This window comes from Artemia franciscana, chromosome 20 (genome assembly GCF_032884065.1).
Source record: "Artemia franciscana chromosome 20, ASM3288406v1, whole genome shotgun sequence".
Taxonomy (NCBI): Eukaryota; Metazoa; Arthropoda; class Branchiopoda; order Anostraca; family Artemiidae; genus Artemia; species Artemia franciscana.
The window spans coordinates 18,876,388-18,893,657 of record NC_088882.1 but is presented as its reverse complement, the minus strand read 5'-3'; the positions used below and the strand labels follow the sequence as shown (position 1 = coordinate 18,893,657).

Below are 17,270 nucleotides of genomic sequence, written 5' to 3'. Positions count from 1 at the left end.
GAAGAGGGGGCCAAAAAACGTTTGTCTTCATTCCGCCAAAAAGTGTTTCACCCTTAGCGGAATTTAGAATCGATTCACGGTGAAGTAGTAAGGTTAATCAAAAGACAGTATATATATTACCCAAGCTATTAAAATAGTGTATCAGAAATTTAACCACAACGGCTCGTGAGATGGATTTAAGACTTTGGGGGGGGGCTTTGAGAAGTCATCTAGATTTCAATAAAAAAAAAACTCTCTAGGTATCCAGGTAATAAAAGCATCGCATCATCAATATCCTAGAAACAGCTTGAAGTCTGAACTAATGATTTTCAAGTGTTGGAAAGGGGTTAGGGGATTCAAATTAATTGTAAGAGATGAGTTTAAAAGGAACAGACAATATTTGCCTTTGATCTGCCTAAAAGCACTATTAACGCTCCTCGGAGCTTAGAATCTCTTCATTGTGAAGTAACAGTATAAATCTGAAGACATTGTGGAGCCAGATTATCGAAGTAGGGTATCAACAATATTCTCAACTGCTTAAAGAAACGGGATAAATATTTTGGAGAGCGTTGGAGAGTTCAAAGGGGTCTCAAATTCTGTCTTGAAGGGAAGGGATAAAAAGGGGGAAGGATCATAAAAATATCTATAACGAACATATAGTGCCAGTGTTGGATTGAAATCTGTAAATATAAGATTTTGAAATCCTTATGGACTAGCGTTGGCGGAAATCAGACACTATTTGTTAACTTAGTAAATTCTAATGCAAGGTAAATTTTAATATTAAATATTTTTAATGATTTATATTCAATTATTAAAGACAATATCCTAAGTAAAGCTCAGGTTATTTTGAGTCATAAATGATGCATCATGTCTATTTGCAAAGTAGGAATGGGGAGGGTGCTTACAAGACGAACGGACCTAAGGAACCTACTTAGTGTCCACTGATTATGGAGACCCTGATGAACATCTTTACGTTAACGCACTTTGGCACCCACACATACACGATTTCCCATGCCTTCAGATCTCATAAATGATACAAATAAAATTTTCGTTTTTATCCTTTTGTTCTCTTTTGGTTTATATTTTTTATAACATTCAAGAAATTGTTGTCGGCTCTTCACCTAAAAACACATCACTCTTCGATCTCCACTAAACCTGATCCTAAACATATATAATTGTTTTTCAAATAATTTTCAAAGGCGTATATAACAACGATATACCTTTCTGATGAATAGAATAAATAGAACATTAATTTTATAAGATTTGTTTTTTGTTTTTTTAAGCATCCCCTTTGAACTTTCAAAGCCACCGCACAAATGTCTATGACATCGTTTTCTATCCTCTTTCCCCAAATGTTAATTGGTGCCCATAGTTGTATAAAATTACAGGCAATTGTGTTTTATAGCCCAATTGTTTAGCCTGTTAGCATTATAACTTGCTTAAAAAAAAAAAAAAAAAAAAAAAAAAAAAAAAAAAAAAAAAAAACAAGGGGTCTTACATCCCATTAAAGGGGACGCTCCTCATTACTCGTTATTTTTGTTCAAGTGCCGTTGCTATGCTTCTTTACAACTATTTCTCGTAATAATATATGACCAGAATTGTGTTTTGATAGTTTGTCAAATGATCTTCATCAATTTTTCTAATTCATTGCACCTGTCGAATACTTTCAGAAACTCCACAGGTGCTTGATTCTGCGCATTTCTCTCTTGTATTTAGAAATAGTAAGAAAACGAGTGGTATACTTATAAGGTTTCCATTTGGCTCTTGAAGAACTTATTCGTGCCGAGTTCGTCAGGGGGAAAAGGCCGAAATACCGGCAGTGCCTACTGGGAATTCGACGGATCGAAGTTACTGGATATCTTCTTGGTAAGAGGGAATTGCCCGAATCTTTTTAAAGAACAACTGTGGATCTCAGTGAGAGTGAAATATTCCTTCCAGTGAAATATCGTTATGGTTTTTGTACAGAATATATGGATAGATTGGCTAAGTAGATTTTGTGCATGCTAAGAAATTTAATAATGCTTTCATTCAGAATAATAATTTTAAGAAGCAACACATTCGTCCTGTTCTGTTTATAGGGCAAGTTCTTAACAATTTCTAAGGCGGGCAACTGGAAAACTTTTAAAGGGAGGAGGCTATCCTGTAAAATCTTTTAGTGTGAGCGGGCGTGTCATTTTTTTCTAACTGTGGCTACATTTTGAATTTCTATGTATTTAGTATTTCACGGGCGAAAGGATAAACGCAAAATGTTTTCCTTTTAGTAAATGACCATATTTGTACATTAGCCGGCTCAAGTAAAACTTTGAGACATTGGATTTTTTGAAATTTTGAGCAAACTATGGAAATCATTTATGCAGACGTACATAATTATATTCCTGTTTATTCTTCTTTTTACAATAATCATTCGCTGTGTGTGGTTATTTTCTAGGAATTAGGAATCAACCCTAGAGTTTTCCACAGAAAGTGAAAAAAAGAAGAATTTAAAATACCTACTAGTGCACTAGTTGAAATGTACACCACTAGAGAAATTTTTTGGAATAAATAACCGAATAATGATTTGTTTTTATGAAGCAAAATTCTTGAAGGGACACTATATCTAAGGGTTTACAATATAAAGAAATCTCAGGACTAAAAAATAAATTCAAGATCTATTCAAGATCATCAAAAAAAATATTTATTAATTTAAAAAAAAATATTTTTATTAGCTTAACCCATGGTTTTATTATGTCTGCACTTTCGAGAAATTTGCGGAAAATTTCTCAGGATATTGTCTATTGAGCACAAAAGTTTTGAAAATTGTTGGAGCACGCTTAAAATAAAACAGTTTTTCTTTTATTCAGAAATTAGGTACAAAATGATTCAATAGAAAAATCATATTATCTAATGTATTTGTATGAGACGAATACGATAAATGCTTATCAAGATCATATTTCACAGTACACATATAAGCCTTAGAAACTCGACTTCTTTCTTTAGAAGGACATCTATTTTGCATTGATATATCACTTATATTCAACTATTTTTTGCTGGGAATGCTCTCATAATTTTTTTTCTATGGAATATTTCCTACTATGTCTGTTTTATCTAAGTTCTTGCCTAGTTTTATCTAAGTACAATGAGATCAGTTCTGTTTCCAAAAATTCCAAATCCAATTTCCCTATCTACCTTTGGAAAAACCTGTCCATTTTTTAATTCTCCGTCGATGAACCTTACCTTGGTCTGATTTATAAAATATAATTCGAGTCTTTCTGTCAACAAAATTTGTCATCAATTTCTCTGTTTCAATCAAAATTCCTATTCCTGATGGAAAGCATCCATGGTAAACTTTTTGGAATGGGAAAAAACCTTAAAAGCGTGGTTATTGAAAGTTTTACTGCCACTAAGATTGGAAGGATGCTTGAGCATCCAAAAATAGTAAATTTGGTATAAATTGATATGATCAAAGCTCAAGATGCTACAGCATGCCAGTTTCTTCAGTCAAAATTTCTTGACAGAATCACATTGTCAACAAGTAAAACAGCACATAAAATCAGTCAAAGTCTCCCAAAAAACGGGGAAATAAATCTCATAATGAATATTCACTCTTGTGCTAACCCTTTTTTATTACTGATTTTGATTTCACTTCAGGTAATTAGACGTTTCACACTGGTTTGCATGGTGTCTGCAAGAAAGTAAACTTTTATTTGTTTGATAGATTTTTATTAAATCGCCACATAAAGGGGAATAAGGCTACAGTAGGGAAAGAGTAGAAGAAAATTCCAGTATCATTAGTCAGTTTACAGTTTAATATACGGTCAGTCAACTGGGTAACCAGAACAATTCGTAGGCAACATTTAGCAAATCTTCATCCACTTTTTGGGGCACCTATGTTTCAGAGCAATATTTTACCACTGTAGCTTCCAATATTATAATTTTGGCTTGCAGACTTATCTTCACATTCTCCCAAACTTTTTTTAACTGTTACAAAATACCCTCAGCCTTGGCCATTCTGCTTTTAACATCTTTACTGCTCCCACCGTGTTTATCAATGATACTACCAAGGTGAGTGAAGCTGCCCACCTGATCAATCTTTTCTCTACTCAGTGTCACCTTTTCATCTTCATTTATTCCTAGCGTTAGTGGCATACTCTTCTTAACATTAATTTTCAAACCTATTCTAGCACACTGAACTCGCAAAACCTCTAAAAGTTCATTCATTTTGCTCAAAAATTCATCTAGAATGCTCAAATCATTAGCTTAATCTAAATCCAGGAGAGTTTAGCCTATCCATTTGATTCCTTGGTTTCCATTGCCTGTCTTGCGCTCCTTAGGACAAAGTTCATGAAAATAATCCATATAGGAGTTGAATAGCAGCGGCGTCATTTTTTTTTTGGGGGGGGGAGGGCAAGGGAAATAATTTGGATACAAATGATTTATTTACTAATTTGGATAAAAAAATTATATTCAATATTTTGCATATAATTCCAAAATATTGCATAATCTCCACTCTCCGGGTGGAGACCCCTCTTGCCCCAATAAAAATGCTGGAGCTACGTCCCTGGGGAATAGAACACAACCCTGCGTAACTTAAGAATTAATACAAAACCAGCTGCTAACCTCATTTCCTACCTTAACCGCTGCAGCTTCATTCTTGCACAAAGCACCGATCGTTTTGATGAGTTTGTTTGGTATACCATACAAGGATAAAACTACTAGAAAAATATTCAATTTTTTTTCCATTTTTCTTATGGTGTTTACTTAAAGAATAAACTCATGCTATTTAAAAAAAAAAACAATTTCTTTTATTAAAGAAGAACTTATCTTATTGAAACAATATTACTCTGTCTGAACTTCTATTGGTTAAGACCGAAAGGAGACAAAAAAAGAAGAAAGAAGCAAATTATGAGAAACGGCCTGATTATCTTATTCTGTAGCCGTAAGAATAAGAGTAGCCGTTAATTTCTGAGAAGAAATAAAGCTGCCACGTCATTTTGGACTTAGGACGATTTTGGATCTGAGTGTCAGAAAGCTAAGAACTAGGTGAATCTAGCATAAAACCAACTTTTATTGGCTTCAAGACTTAATCAAGGTAAAACAATGGTTGTAAATTAAGTAAAAAATAGGATAGATCGGAGTTTGTCTTTCAAAGCTTATTTTGGGTAGACTTTTGTACCTATGTCTTAGACAGGGGCTTTTGCTATCTTGGGAAGTAGCTAAATTAGGTGAATAAAACTTACAGGAAAGTTTTTAGAGCCTGAATAATGCCCTGTTAAGAGGCCTAGGCTGGCTTACTGCCACCATTTTCCCAAAAGGGCATTGACAAAGCTTGGACAAGATTTATGTAATAAAGTAGCCTATAAACTTTTAGAAATAAATCTATCACCTAGTGCATTCAAGGCCCCAAGAATCTCTTTTTTAGCCTCATAGCTTTGGTAATCCTGATATGTAGGGTTTGCAATAATTAAAAATAAATGTGCTGGCTATTCAATTTGGAGGATCCATTCTATATTAGTAGCTCTACAGAACAAACCAGGTAAAGCTCTAGCTATTTCTTGGTAAAACTAGAATTTCACCAAACATCTACACTAGGCTAGTAAAATAAAAGTAGACCTAGTAGCCTATAAATTGATATCTTCTTAAATGTTATTTTTAATTTTCAAATAGCCTAGGCCTATCATGTTAGGTATAGGATTTGTGGTAATATAGTCTCTCAGATATAGCCCAAAGTGTTACTTCTACTGCTATTATTAACAACTCACTACAGCACCAAGCTGCCTAAGGCCAACACAGCTATGCACCACAACCAGTTTATTTCATGCTCTATCCTATTTGTTCAGGTGATTAATATGGGCTAATTATTACTACAGTAAATTTTTCACTATTCATACTATTGACTTGCAAATAAAGTGAACATACCACTTGATGCCTTTTTTATGTTCTTTACAAATATAATAATTGCTTCTATTGCAAATTTGAACTTAAGCCCTTTTTGAGCTCTTGAAAAAGACCAAAGTTTTCATAGTTTTTGGGTAGGCCTAAATAAAAAAAGACTTAAAACATTGTTTTCAAACTTGTTGTTTCATTAGAAGTTCATTTTTTAAGTATTGTATTACCAACAAGCACTGATAAATTTGCACAAGCATTGATAAATAAATAAATTTTGTAATATTATGCCATTTTATTCTTCCTTGATGCAGAATGTTCAATTAAAGTATGTATTTTTGACAAAATGATATTCTATATTTTCTCAGTGCCAAAATTTGTTCAACATTGTGATAGTTAATGCAGAAAAACATAGAAAATGTTGAATTTTTTCATTAAAACAGAAAAACCTGAACTAAAGTAAATGAAACAATAATTTTTAAAGGGAAAAAAGATAAATACCTTTATTATTACAGTTAAACAATCTTGGAAACTGAAACCAGCCAGATATCTCCTTCATCTGAATCCTCATCAGAATTTGCTCTTTGGTTTGCTTCAGCCTCCACTACTCTAGAAGGTGAGGGCTCTTGCCCAGGGAGGGGGTAAAGCTTTTTGGCTTCAATTAAAAAATATTGCAGGTTTTCTTCTGGCTCACAGATCTCAAAGAAGTGGCCTCAAGTACATACTCCTCTTCTCCAATCTTTTACAATTTTCTTCAGATAGTGTTATAGTCTCTCAATACATTGGGTGTGGATGGTCACATCCTCAGGGTAAACAAAGTTGTTGGAGTGATATATATGGTGGTGAGTAAAAACGATTTCTGACAGACTAGAGTATGCTGCCCAGCAGTAGCTTATAAATATTGAACCTGGCCTTATGTATCTTTGAATAAGAGGGACTAAAATTTCTTTATCCCTTCCCAGAGTCTCACTACCATCCAAGAGGGGAATTATAAACTTTCTCTTGCTCACCCTCTGGATTCCTCCAACTACCCAAACCTGGCTGAGAGGCCTCCCTCTATTATATTTCTGTTGGACCAAAACTCTTCCATTTCTGTCTACAACAACACCCTCACCTCCTATTGGCTCTTGGTGTCCTACCCAATGACCAAGTACCTCACTACATGTTGACTTCCAGTCCACACTTGTTCTTGACCTAATCCCCAGTCCTAGCATTATTCAAAAATGCTGCCACATCTCTGTCAAATAGCATGTGATGACTTTGTTGTGTAGAAGTCTGGTGCCATGTAGGAAACTTCCCTTCATATTGCTTACAGATAAGTTGCATTGTTTCCTCTTTCTTGCTTTTGGAATTGCAACTGAGTTGTTACATATCTAAACATTATTTGACAAGGAAGTAAAGTGTGAATAGGGGGTTTAGCAGTGAGGACAAATTACTTCAGTTGGAAACCATGAGCCCTGAGAATAGAAGACATTCAAAAATAAGAAAAATGGGTAAAATTCTAGTTAATTGACTTCTTGCTATCTCAGAAAGGGTTTAGGTTAGGAAAATGAAACTTTCAGCAATGAATCTCTGGACTAAAGTATGTTCCAGGAAGGTATTTTGAAGCAACTACCTCCACTCCTTCTCCCTCTAGAGGGCCCTGACCTTTGATGACCTTTAAATATATATGTGTTATAAAAGTGAAACCTTGCAAAATAGATCTTCTGCTTAATTGAAGTACAACAAAATTGTTTCCAGCTTCATAACTTTGCTCAATTCCATTTTATAAGGTTTTAAAGATATGCAAATACATTTCCTAAATTTTGAAAAAAAAACATTGATATGGCTCAAAATTCTACTCAAATAACAGGAATTGCATTTTCAGAACTAAAGGCAGAGAAAAAGCACCTAGTAACTGAAAATTAAGGTAAAATGTTGTTTTGTCAAAATTTCAATAGGTATAGACCTGTCATGGAGGCAAATTTCAGGGCCCTCTACAGGGAGAAGGAGTGGGGGTGGGTACTTTAAATACCCTCCCGGGACATACTTTAGCCTGTAGACCCATCCCTGAAGGTTTCATTTTCCTAACCTAAACCCTTTCCAAGATAGCACCAAGTCAATTAACTAGAATTTTACCAGAAAATTTGATTGGAAAGAGCATTCAATATTGAAATGTATTGCATATTTCTTTTTTTGTTCCAACTCATTTGCAGCAGTGATAAAATTTGAGAAAAAACACACACATTAGAAAACAGCAATATATATATATATATATATATATATATATATATATATATATATATATATATATATATATATATATATATATATATATATAATAAGCATGAGTTTTCTTCTGATCCTGCTCTTGAATCAAAATTTGAAGAATAATTCAGTGGTTGTCTGAAAAAAAAAATGAACCTTCAACATTTATAAATAAGCCAAGTGATGTATCATTTTGTTGTAAAAAACCTGAGAAAAGAAATTCCATGAGAGTTGATGGGATTACTATTAGACATTTTGATTATGCAAGTGCTTTTCTTTTTAATTATTTATCTATACTTTTTCAAATGTCTATTGAAAACAGAGTTGTTCCTTATCAATTTAAAGTTGGTCAAATGACCCCTATCCCAAAAAAAGACAAAAAAAGGATTTTACTGTGTGTAATTTTTTCTGACCTATAACAGCTTCTTGTACTGTTTTTAAATTATTTGAGTCAGTTATTTTGGATGAAATTGTTTCGAAATGTTATGTTCCACCCCACCAGTTCAGGTACCAAAAAGGTATTAGCTGGGAACATACCATTTTTGCTGTAATGAATGTCCTTGCTGATGCAGAAAGAAGTAGTTTTACTTGAAGTGTATAAAAAGGGGTAAATTTTTACATAGTAAAATGCCTTCTGTATATGTACCATCACATTAAGGGAAAGTTAAAGGGGGGATCTTCCCCTCTTGAAATTTTGAAAGGAGTTTGTCAAGGTGGCCTTACCTCACCATCTTTATATAATAACTGTGTTCTACATGCCCAAGATCCTGTTGATTTTTGTTGTATTTACCATGGATTTAATATGTCATTAATGACTTTTGCAGAAGACATGAATTTAAGCTGTACTTTTAGTGGATGTGGAAACGCGTTTCATCAGCTTCATATTGAATATAAAAATATTGGACTTTCTTTCAGTGTAGAAAAAACTGTTGTTGTAGCTTTCAATTTTAAAGAGAGAAATATCCCTACTTTTTTTTATCTTTAGCTGATGCTCAAATCACCCTTTCTGAAAAATAAGTTTACCTTATAATGCCTATTGGAAAAAATATCAAAGAAAATGAAATTATCCCTTGAAAATTTAAATAAAAACTGAGAATTGCTTATGCTTCAATTGTATCTAATATTAAATACATGGATAAATTAAGTCTTGCAAAAATTTATAATAGCCTAGTTGTATCTCATCTCCTTTCTCTTTGTCCAGTTTGGCAGTTTTTTAGTGAACCTCAGAAACTATCTGTTTGTAGAGTATATTTTCATTATGCTAAATTCCTTCTCAGTTTTCTCCTTGGACTAGAAATAGTTACTTAATGAATAAATTCAATCTAGTTTTGCCTAGATGTGTTATTGATAAAAGGCTATTTGATTTTTGTTTTTTCAAAAATGTTGATAGTATCTAATCCTTGGTCAGCATTATTTATTTTATTGTCTTTTGGCATTGATTTGTATTTATTAATAGCTTTTTTTCTCTTATTACTCCATCATTAGGGCGTTTTGCCCTCTTTTTGTAAAAGACAGGCTGTAAATAAATTGAATTGAATATATACATATATATATATATATATATATATATATATATATATATATATATATATCAACCTTAGGTTTATATAAAAATTATTACTAATTTTGACTTAATATTAATTTAATAATTAGCATAATTAATGTTAGCAATTATCATAACTAATTGAATTATTCAAACCTAGTAATTAACAATTAAATAAAAAAAGGTACCTGAAATAATCACCACTGTCATCATCCTTGTGCAAAAATTCAATTGCAGCCTCAAACAACTTGATTTGATAACCTTCACAATCTGAATTTGTTGACATTTTGAATATCTGTAAGTTTAAATACTGTCTTGGATTAGAACCTTGTGGGATATTTATCTAAACCTTCTTCTGCTGGCTTTCGGGTTTACAATATTTTGTCAAAAATGCATACTTTAATTGGACATTCAGCATCAAGGAAGAAAAAAACAGCATAATATTGCAAAATTTATTTGTCCAACTTAGTTGTGGAAAATCAGTGCTTGTGGATTATATAACATTAGAAAAAAATGGATTTATAATCCTAAAAACTTGAAATATTTGGTTATTTTTAAGAGCTCAAAAAGGGCTCAAATTTGAATTTGCAATAAAAGTCATTATTGTATTCATAAAGAGCATAAAGAGGAATTACCTTAATTTGCACTTCGGAGCAAATTAAGATCCATAGATCTGTTGAATGCTCCTGAGTTGAATCGGTGATGTCTCATAGCAGGTATGAGCAGGACGGAATGTCCCACTCATACTTCCAGTCTTTCATGGCCCACTCTTTATCCAGTGCCTTCTTGAATGCTTTGGGGGTGGGGGCTGAGACTGTTGCTTTGCACAGTTCATTCCAGGGGTTGACAACTCTGTTGGTGAAGAAACTTTTTCTGGCCCTGGTTCTGACTGACTGCTTGAACAGCTTCTTTGAGTGTCCTCTTGTGCACTGTGGGGGGCCTGGGTGGATGGGCAGGATCTTGGCATATGATGAGTTCAGCAATTTGCGGGTCATCATCATGTCGCTACGGTTGCGCCTGTACATGAGGGTAGGGAGGTTGAGAGCCCGTAAACGATCTTGATAAGGTTTGTCTCCAAGGTTTGTGATGGCCTTGGTTGCTCTCCTCTGGACTCCCTCAATTAGCCTGACATTATCTCCTTTGTATGTTGGGAAGGCAACGCACATGCCAAAATTCAAAATGGGTCTGACTAGTGCCTTGTAAAGTTTCAGGAAAACTAGTGGGGATCTGCTGGTAACTGTTCTTTTGATCAGACCTAAGTTTGTGTTGGCCTGGGACACGCTCTTGATGGTGTTGGCATGGAAATTGAGAAGGCTGTCAACGATGACCCCAAGGTCGCGTTCCTCTGTGCTGGTCTTGATGGGTGAATTGGAGTTGGAGGCATGTTCATGCATATGGTATTGGGCGCATGGGTTTGAGGATCCAAAGTGTAGCGTGCTGCACTTGCTTATATTGAACGATCAGAGCCATTTGTCTGCCCACAGCTGGATTTTCTGGACATCTGTTTGCAGGGATTTTACATTCACTGCTCCAAATAGCTTTGAGTCGTCAGCATAGAGAGACAAGTTGTTTTCCACCTCGCTGAATATATCGTTGATGTAGATGTTGAACAGTGTAGGACCAAGAACAGTTCCCTGCGGTACTCCACTGATGACATCACAGGGCTCGGAAAAGACCTTTTCACCTCCAGCACCAAATAGTCTGACTCTCTGGGTTCGTCCTGACAGGAAGTCCATAAGCCAATCAACCAGGTTGGGGTGTAACTGGGCAGCAGTATGCTTTTCTCTTAGCCTTTTGTGTGGGACTTTATCAAAGGCCTTAGCAAAGTCTAGTAAAACTAGGTCCACTGGCAATCCTTTGTCAAGCAAATCTGTAATGATGTCGTATGTTTCCAGTAAGTTTGTTTCTACTGACTTTCCTGGTTGAAACCCGTGCTGATTAGGGGATAGAATATTGTTGACTTTCAGATGTTCCAGTATTGCATCATTGACCACTCTTTCAAGGATTTTTGCGAATACTGATGTGAGACTTATAGGTCTGTAGTTTTCTGCTTTAAGTCTGCTGCCTTTTTTGAATATTGGGGTCACAAAAGCAGTTTTCCAATCAGATGGGACAGATTTGGCATTAATAGACTTTTGGAATAGGTCAGACAGTGGTCCTGCGATGATGGTTGCCAGTTCCTTCAGCAGTCTTGGGTGTGAGTGATCTGGTCCAGCCGATTTATTTGTGTCAAGATTTTGAAGCCGTTTGAGGATGTTGGAGGGGTCGATGCTGACTTGCTCCATCGTTGTGGGGGCTTCATAGCCCGGGCAGTTTGGCAGGGGGCCTTCCGGTTCACAAGTGAAAACTGAAGCAAAGTGCCTATTTAGTTCGTTTGCTACATCAGTTATGTTGGTTACGGTAGTGCCACAGGGTTTCACCAGTCTGGAGACAGTTCGACGGGAGTGGTTCTTGCTAGAGACATAATTCCAGAATTTTTTAGGATTTGTCTTACTTTTAATTAAGTCATATGTTTGCTTTATTTGTAAGTCAAGAATATTAAAAGCAAAAAATTTACTGTTACCACTACTAACATCTCACTACAGCACCACCACATGAAGCAAACACAGATATGAATACTCCTCCTCCATCCCAGTCTGTTTAAAGCCTCCCTCTTTATCCTTCCAAGGAGTTTCCATTTAATTAAATTTTTCCTTATTTACATCTTTAATTTTTCCTTATTTACACCTGATTTGATGATTATTGGTGATTTCATCATCCCATTAATTGAGTGGGTTGATGGTCTTGGTGTTGCAGTATCTATTGATGGAGATTCATCATTTGCATCTTGTCTATCTGATAATTCCTTTTATTAAACAGTCGACAAGGCATCATGGTAACCAGAGTCCTTCCTTGTTTGGATCTTGTAATTTTGAGCAGTCTAGACTCTCTCATTAGAAATGAATTTGTTTCTCCAGTTGGCAACAGCAACCACTCAGTCATCTTATCTGTATTATCCTTGAATAGTCATCTACAACCTATTCTTCATCCTCAAACTTTTATTTGACTATCAAGTAATATAAAAGGAACTACACTCAATATATTTGTTAGAACTATGCATTTCTGATGTCAACATATCATGGACAAATATTAAAGAAGTCCTCCTATGAACTGAGAGAAAGCACTACCATGTCATCTACCAAAAACAGCTGAAAACACTTCTAATCCTCAAAAAGAACACAAAGAGAATAATTGACAGGAAAGCCAGAGTCTGGAAAAGGTACAACAAGGATAAAGCAAAAGAAAATTGGCAGAGTTGTGTGAAGGCTTGGAACTTTGCCTCCAATGTTGCTTGGAAACTGAAGTTTAAGCATGAGCAGAAGCTTGCTGGAGATATTTGCTAAAAATCCTATCCAACACACCCTTCCTGACCTCAAACATAATGACATAACCCACTCATTGCCAGTAGATAAGGCTAATGTATTGAATACCTAGTTTGCCTCTGCCTTCACTGTCTGATCTTGTCCAACTATCCCTACAGCACCATCAAATTTAATATCTGGCCCAGTGCCTAAATTGTCGGCTACTGAAGAAATGGTCTTAGCTAGCCTGGATAAACTTGATATTAACAAATCCAAGGGATCAGACGGGATACACCCAAGGCTCCCCAAGGAGTGCTGAAATGCATTCCAAGAAAATTTAAAGAAAATGCTCCTCAATCTGAGAGAGAAGCCGTTTCTTCAGCCAGCAAATAACAAACTTGTGCTATCAACTCTCTGAATATACACATGCTGCTGATTCAACAGGTGCATTTAAGCAAAATCTTGACAAAGAATGGCTACACCAAGAATTCCTGTACAACTGGGAAGCTGTTGAGTCCTCAACTGACATGTAGCAAGCAACTGTATCAAGCAACCTACAGAAGTTATAACAGAGCATTACAAAGATGGAAAATCCTTAGATTTGCTCAAAACTGCAATTTAAGGTAATTTTTAAGGTAAAATCCTCCCACCCTATTTAGAGATGATCTGCTTTTGTTTGGCCCTAGCAATTGTCTAACAAGGATGATTTTGGGCAATATGTCATCCTTGTTTGTGGCTATTTGAATGGCTATTTGAATGGCAATTTTTCATCATCCATCCATAAAACATACCCTAACCACCTTAACCCTTCCATTGTTATACCCCTAGAAAGTCAAATTTAACTCTATGTAGTCTATTGTTTGATGTATGGCCATGCAAACAAGTGCCCAAGGCTATCATTGCTCAAACTGGGAATGATAATGCACACTTTCCTTGAGTTTTGCTTAGAAACACAAAAAGTAGGTGAAGGCATTTTCTGGTGATAGGCAGTGCACCAGAATGAGCGACTAGAAAAGTAGCATGCTCATAAAAGGTGCTTTACATGTTTGTCTGGGTTGCAGCAGTAGCTAGCTACCTAGTAAGAAACGATCACATCCCATAGTAAAAAAAAAAACAAAATAGCCCATAACTCCTAGAAGTAGTGTCAGATAAAAAAAAAAGAAGTACACTATTAGAACTGCCTTGTAAAATACTGCTATACTGGAAACTAACAGTCCCTGGGCATCCCATAGAAACAGAACAAAATAGCCCATAACTCCTAAAACTAGTGTCAGATCAAAAAAAAAGTACACTATTAGAACTGCTTTGTCAAATACCCCTTTACTGGAAACTAACAGTCCCTGGGCTTGAATAACAAGGAAAATATATTGGTAAAAATCAAGAAAAGTGACTAACCAGCAAAGATTGGCTGGGTCCAAATAAGCTAAGCCATTGAAACTATCCCAGTTCTATTTTTTTTTATACTGTGATTGTGGCAAAATCATTTTCAACGTTTAATAAGATGACAAATTTATACCTGGTATTTGATGTACTGAAATGGTCATGTTGTGACACAGTAGGATTGATTGTTGCTTAGTAATATAGGACCTGTAGTTTGATTTCAGTTGCAACATGGTCCAGAATTACATAAAGATCATCTGTTAGCATCTCCAAATAACCAAACAGGATTAAGAATATGCTGAAATTGTATATTGAATGTAAATTACAATATTGTTTATAAATTACTTTATGGAATATAAACAAAGGAATTAAGTAAAAATATAATTCTATTTTGAACAAAATTCCTATTAGGGTTTGATAAAACAGATTTTATTAAATCCCCCATGCATAAACTGATGGAGTAATAGGAATTTCATACTGTTAAGAATAGCATTTTATTTCATTCTTGGTTAGACCTGTGGGCACCCATACATTCTAAAATAGCTAATGTTTATGGACTTGTGTTCACTGGTGGTAAATGTTGTTTTAAAATGGCACCCAGACCTAGAAGATTTACTTAGCATATAAAATGTTAGTCAAATGAGTTTTTGTCCTCAAAATGAACAATCTGAATGTATTTTTATTTACAAGTTTAGTAGAACACTTGTAACAAAACATTGAACAAAAACATTTGTTACACCATGTTGTATTTGCATTATTTATGCATTGACCCAGCTCATGTTTATGTTTTATTCTAGAGCAGGACTATTAAATAATAGTCCTTCGTCAAGCAGTCATCCAAGATGGAGGATGCTCATGCCAAAAAATGGGAAGAAGTAGTAGACTATTTTGGAGTAGACCCAGAAAGAGGATTAGCACTGGAACAAGTCAGAAAGAACCAAGAGAAATATGGACCTAATGGTTAGTTTGGTGTTTTTACTCTGTTTAATTTCTTAACCTTAATTTTCTATTTCGTTGAAGGTAGGTGAATTGTTAAATCAAAATATATAGAATGAAGAAATAAGAATAATGAGAATAAAATTTGCGAGAATGGATGCTCCTTTCAAATATCTGAAATAAAACTTGTATTCGAATTTAGAAATTTACTTCAAAGAAGGCTTGGGCGTGAAGGGGAACTTAGATCAGAACTCCCTCTAAGCAGAAAATTTTGTGAATTCCTACAATGCAAAGTAGAATTTTGAGTTAGTTTTGTGAATTGATATGTACAAAAAAATGAATGTTGAGCACAATTATTTTGTGTTTTGACTTTTGTCCCATTCCCTAAAAAAAGTCCAAAAGTTGGATTTTATACACTGTGATCTTGAAGCAAACTTTAGAAAAACTCTCACTTTCTGAGGCTGTAATGAGATAAAGGTGAAGATGGTTAGAATTTCTTGGTGATGTCTTTTTTCTTCAGAAAATTCAACGTGTTAAGAGACTTGTTGCCAGTCCATTGAACAAAATTTATGCAGTAATATATAACTCGAAAATATTCTCTGCAGCAATAGCTGCAACCTAGTAAAGATTAAACGACGGTCCATAGTAAAACAAATTTAAAAAGTGCATCTGAAAAACAGTCTAGTGGGATAAAGTTTTCTTTTGCAACTGATTCGGGGAATGACAACTATTTTTTCAATTAGTCTTAATAGTAAAATGTTATTTTTTGAAATTTCGAAAACAGCCTGAAACTCCTTGAAAATGGTGATGGATTGAAACGAAAATTACACTATTGGAATTGCCATTACTGAAGACTCAATTCAGGAAACTTAAAGCCCATCCCCTACTTTGAACAACAAGGAAAATCACTCTTTTGCATGGGTAGTTATCTTTTTTGTACCTTTGGTTCTTCACAAGAGAACACTTCTTCACTCGAAGAAAACTGAAACATCATAGAGACATATTTAAGGGTTCATTTGAAAGGAAATTACAGTGCCTGTTTACTTTGCCCCTACCATCTGTCAAATTGTTTAGCCCCTGCCACCTTCCTTGAAGGAAAGGTCCATGGGAATGTCGCATATGGTTCTTGGTGTACAATACCCTCAGCCACATTTCTGAACCATATCTCTTAAAAGAGGTAGAAGGGTGCAAGGGAGAAGGGTCAAGAATAAATTTGTACCTGGGGACAAGTCTTGGCTCTCAACAGCCTGGACTAGTTTTCAAACTAAACATTTATTTTAGGTCAGTTATCAGTTTTGCTTTTATTATCCAAGGTTTTTTATTGACTTCCCTTGCTATCACAGAAACTTTGGGTGTATGGATATAAAACTTGGTAAATCTTTAATGTTTGCTTTACCATTTTTTTTATGGAAGTCCCACCAGTGCTTAGTTAATTGAATCAAAAAATGCAACTGAATATATATTTATATATACTCCTTGAAATATGACCTCGGTATAAAAACTTCTGAATTATGATGGTTGACAGCATATAAAATTTAGGGTAGTTTGTGCTCGTATTAATTCGAAACGTAAAATTTTGTCTTGTTTTAAAAAGCTTGGGTTTTTATTATCTAATAACACAAAAGACCACTATGTACTTAACTTTCGAAAACGTCGTACTAAATTCAAAGTACATCGAAAACGACAGTACATACTGTTTGGGAAACGTATGTAACCATCTGTCAAGTTACATCCATTTGATAAGCTAAGGATATTTTCTAGAAAACGACCATTTATCTTCATTAGATTGAGGCTTTCTGGCGTATCGCTGGTGGCATTTACCAAAAGACTAATTTTAGTTTTTCTCCTTGTCACCTGATATAGACACCCAACGTGGTTAATCAGTGTTTTTGTCATCTTAATTTGAATTCTGCAATATCCCCAGAAACTTTGGAAACATCAAAGTATGTATGGTGGGTCTAGATCAATCATAACATCTTTCC

At 34.8% G+C, this 17,270-nt stretch overlaps 1 protein-coding gene across 8 annotated transcripts in view; it reads left to right on the top strand.

Moving 5' to 3' along the window:
* Positions 1-1,694: 1,694 nt before the first annotated feature.
* LOC136039847 (calcium-transporting ATPase sarcoplasmic/endoplasmic reticulum type) overlaps positions 1,695-17,270 on the top strand; it is a 79,259-nt gene continuing 63,683 nt past the window's right edge. For 3 of the 8 annotated variants that reach the window (XM_065723774.1, XM_065723778.1, XM_065723772.1), the window contains exons 1-2: positions 1,695-1,845; positions 15,150-15,312. In XM_065723774.1, the coding sequence (XP_065579846.1) occupies positions 15,195-15,312 (118 nt within the window). In that variant the 5' untranslated portion in view covers positions 1,695-1,845; positions 15,150-15,194. Of the gene's footprint in view, positions 1,846-4,923; positions 5,048-6,518; positions 6,684-15,149; positions 15,313-17,270 lie in introns of those variants that run through there. The other 5 variants (XM_065723775.1, XM_065723779.1, XM_065723780.1 and 2 more) reach the window with 4 other exon arrangements.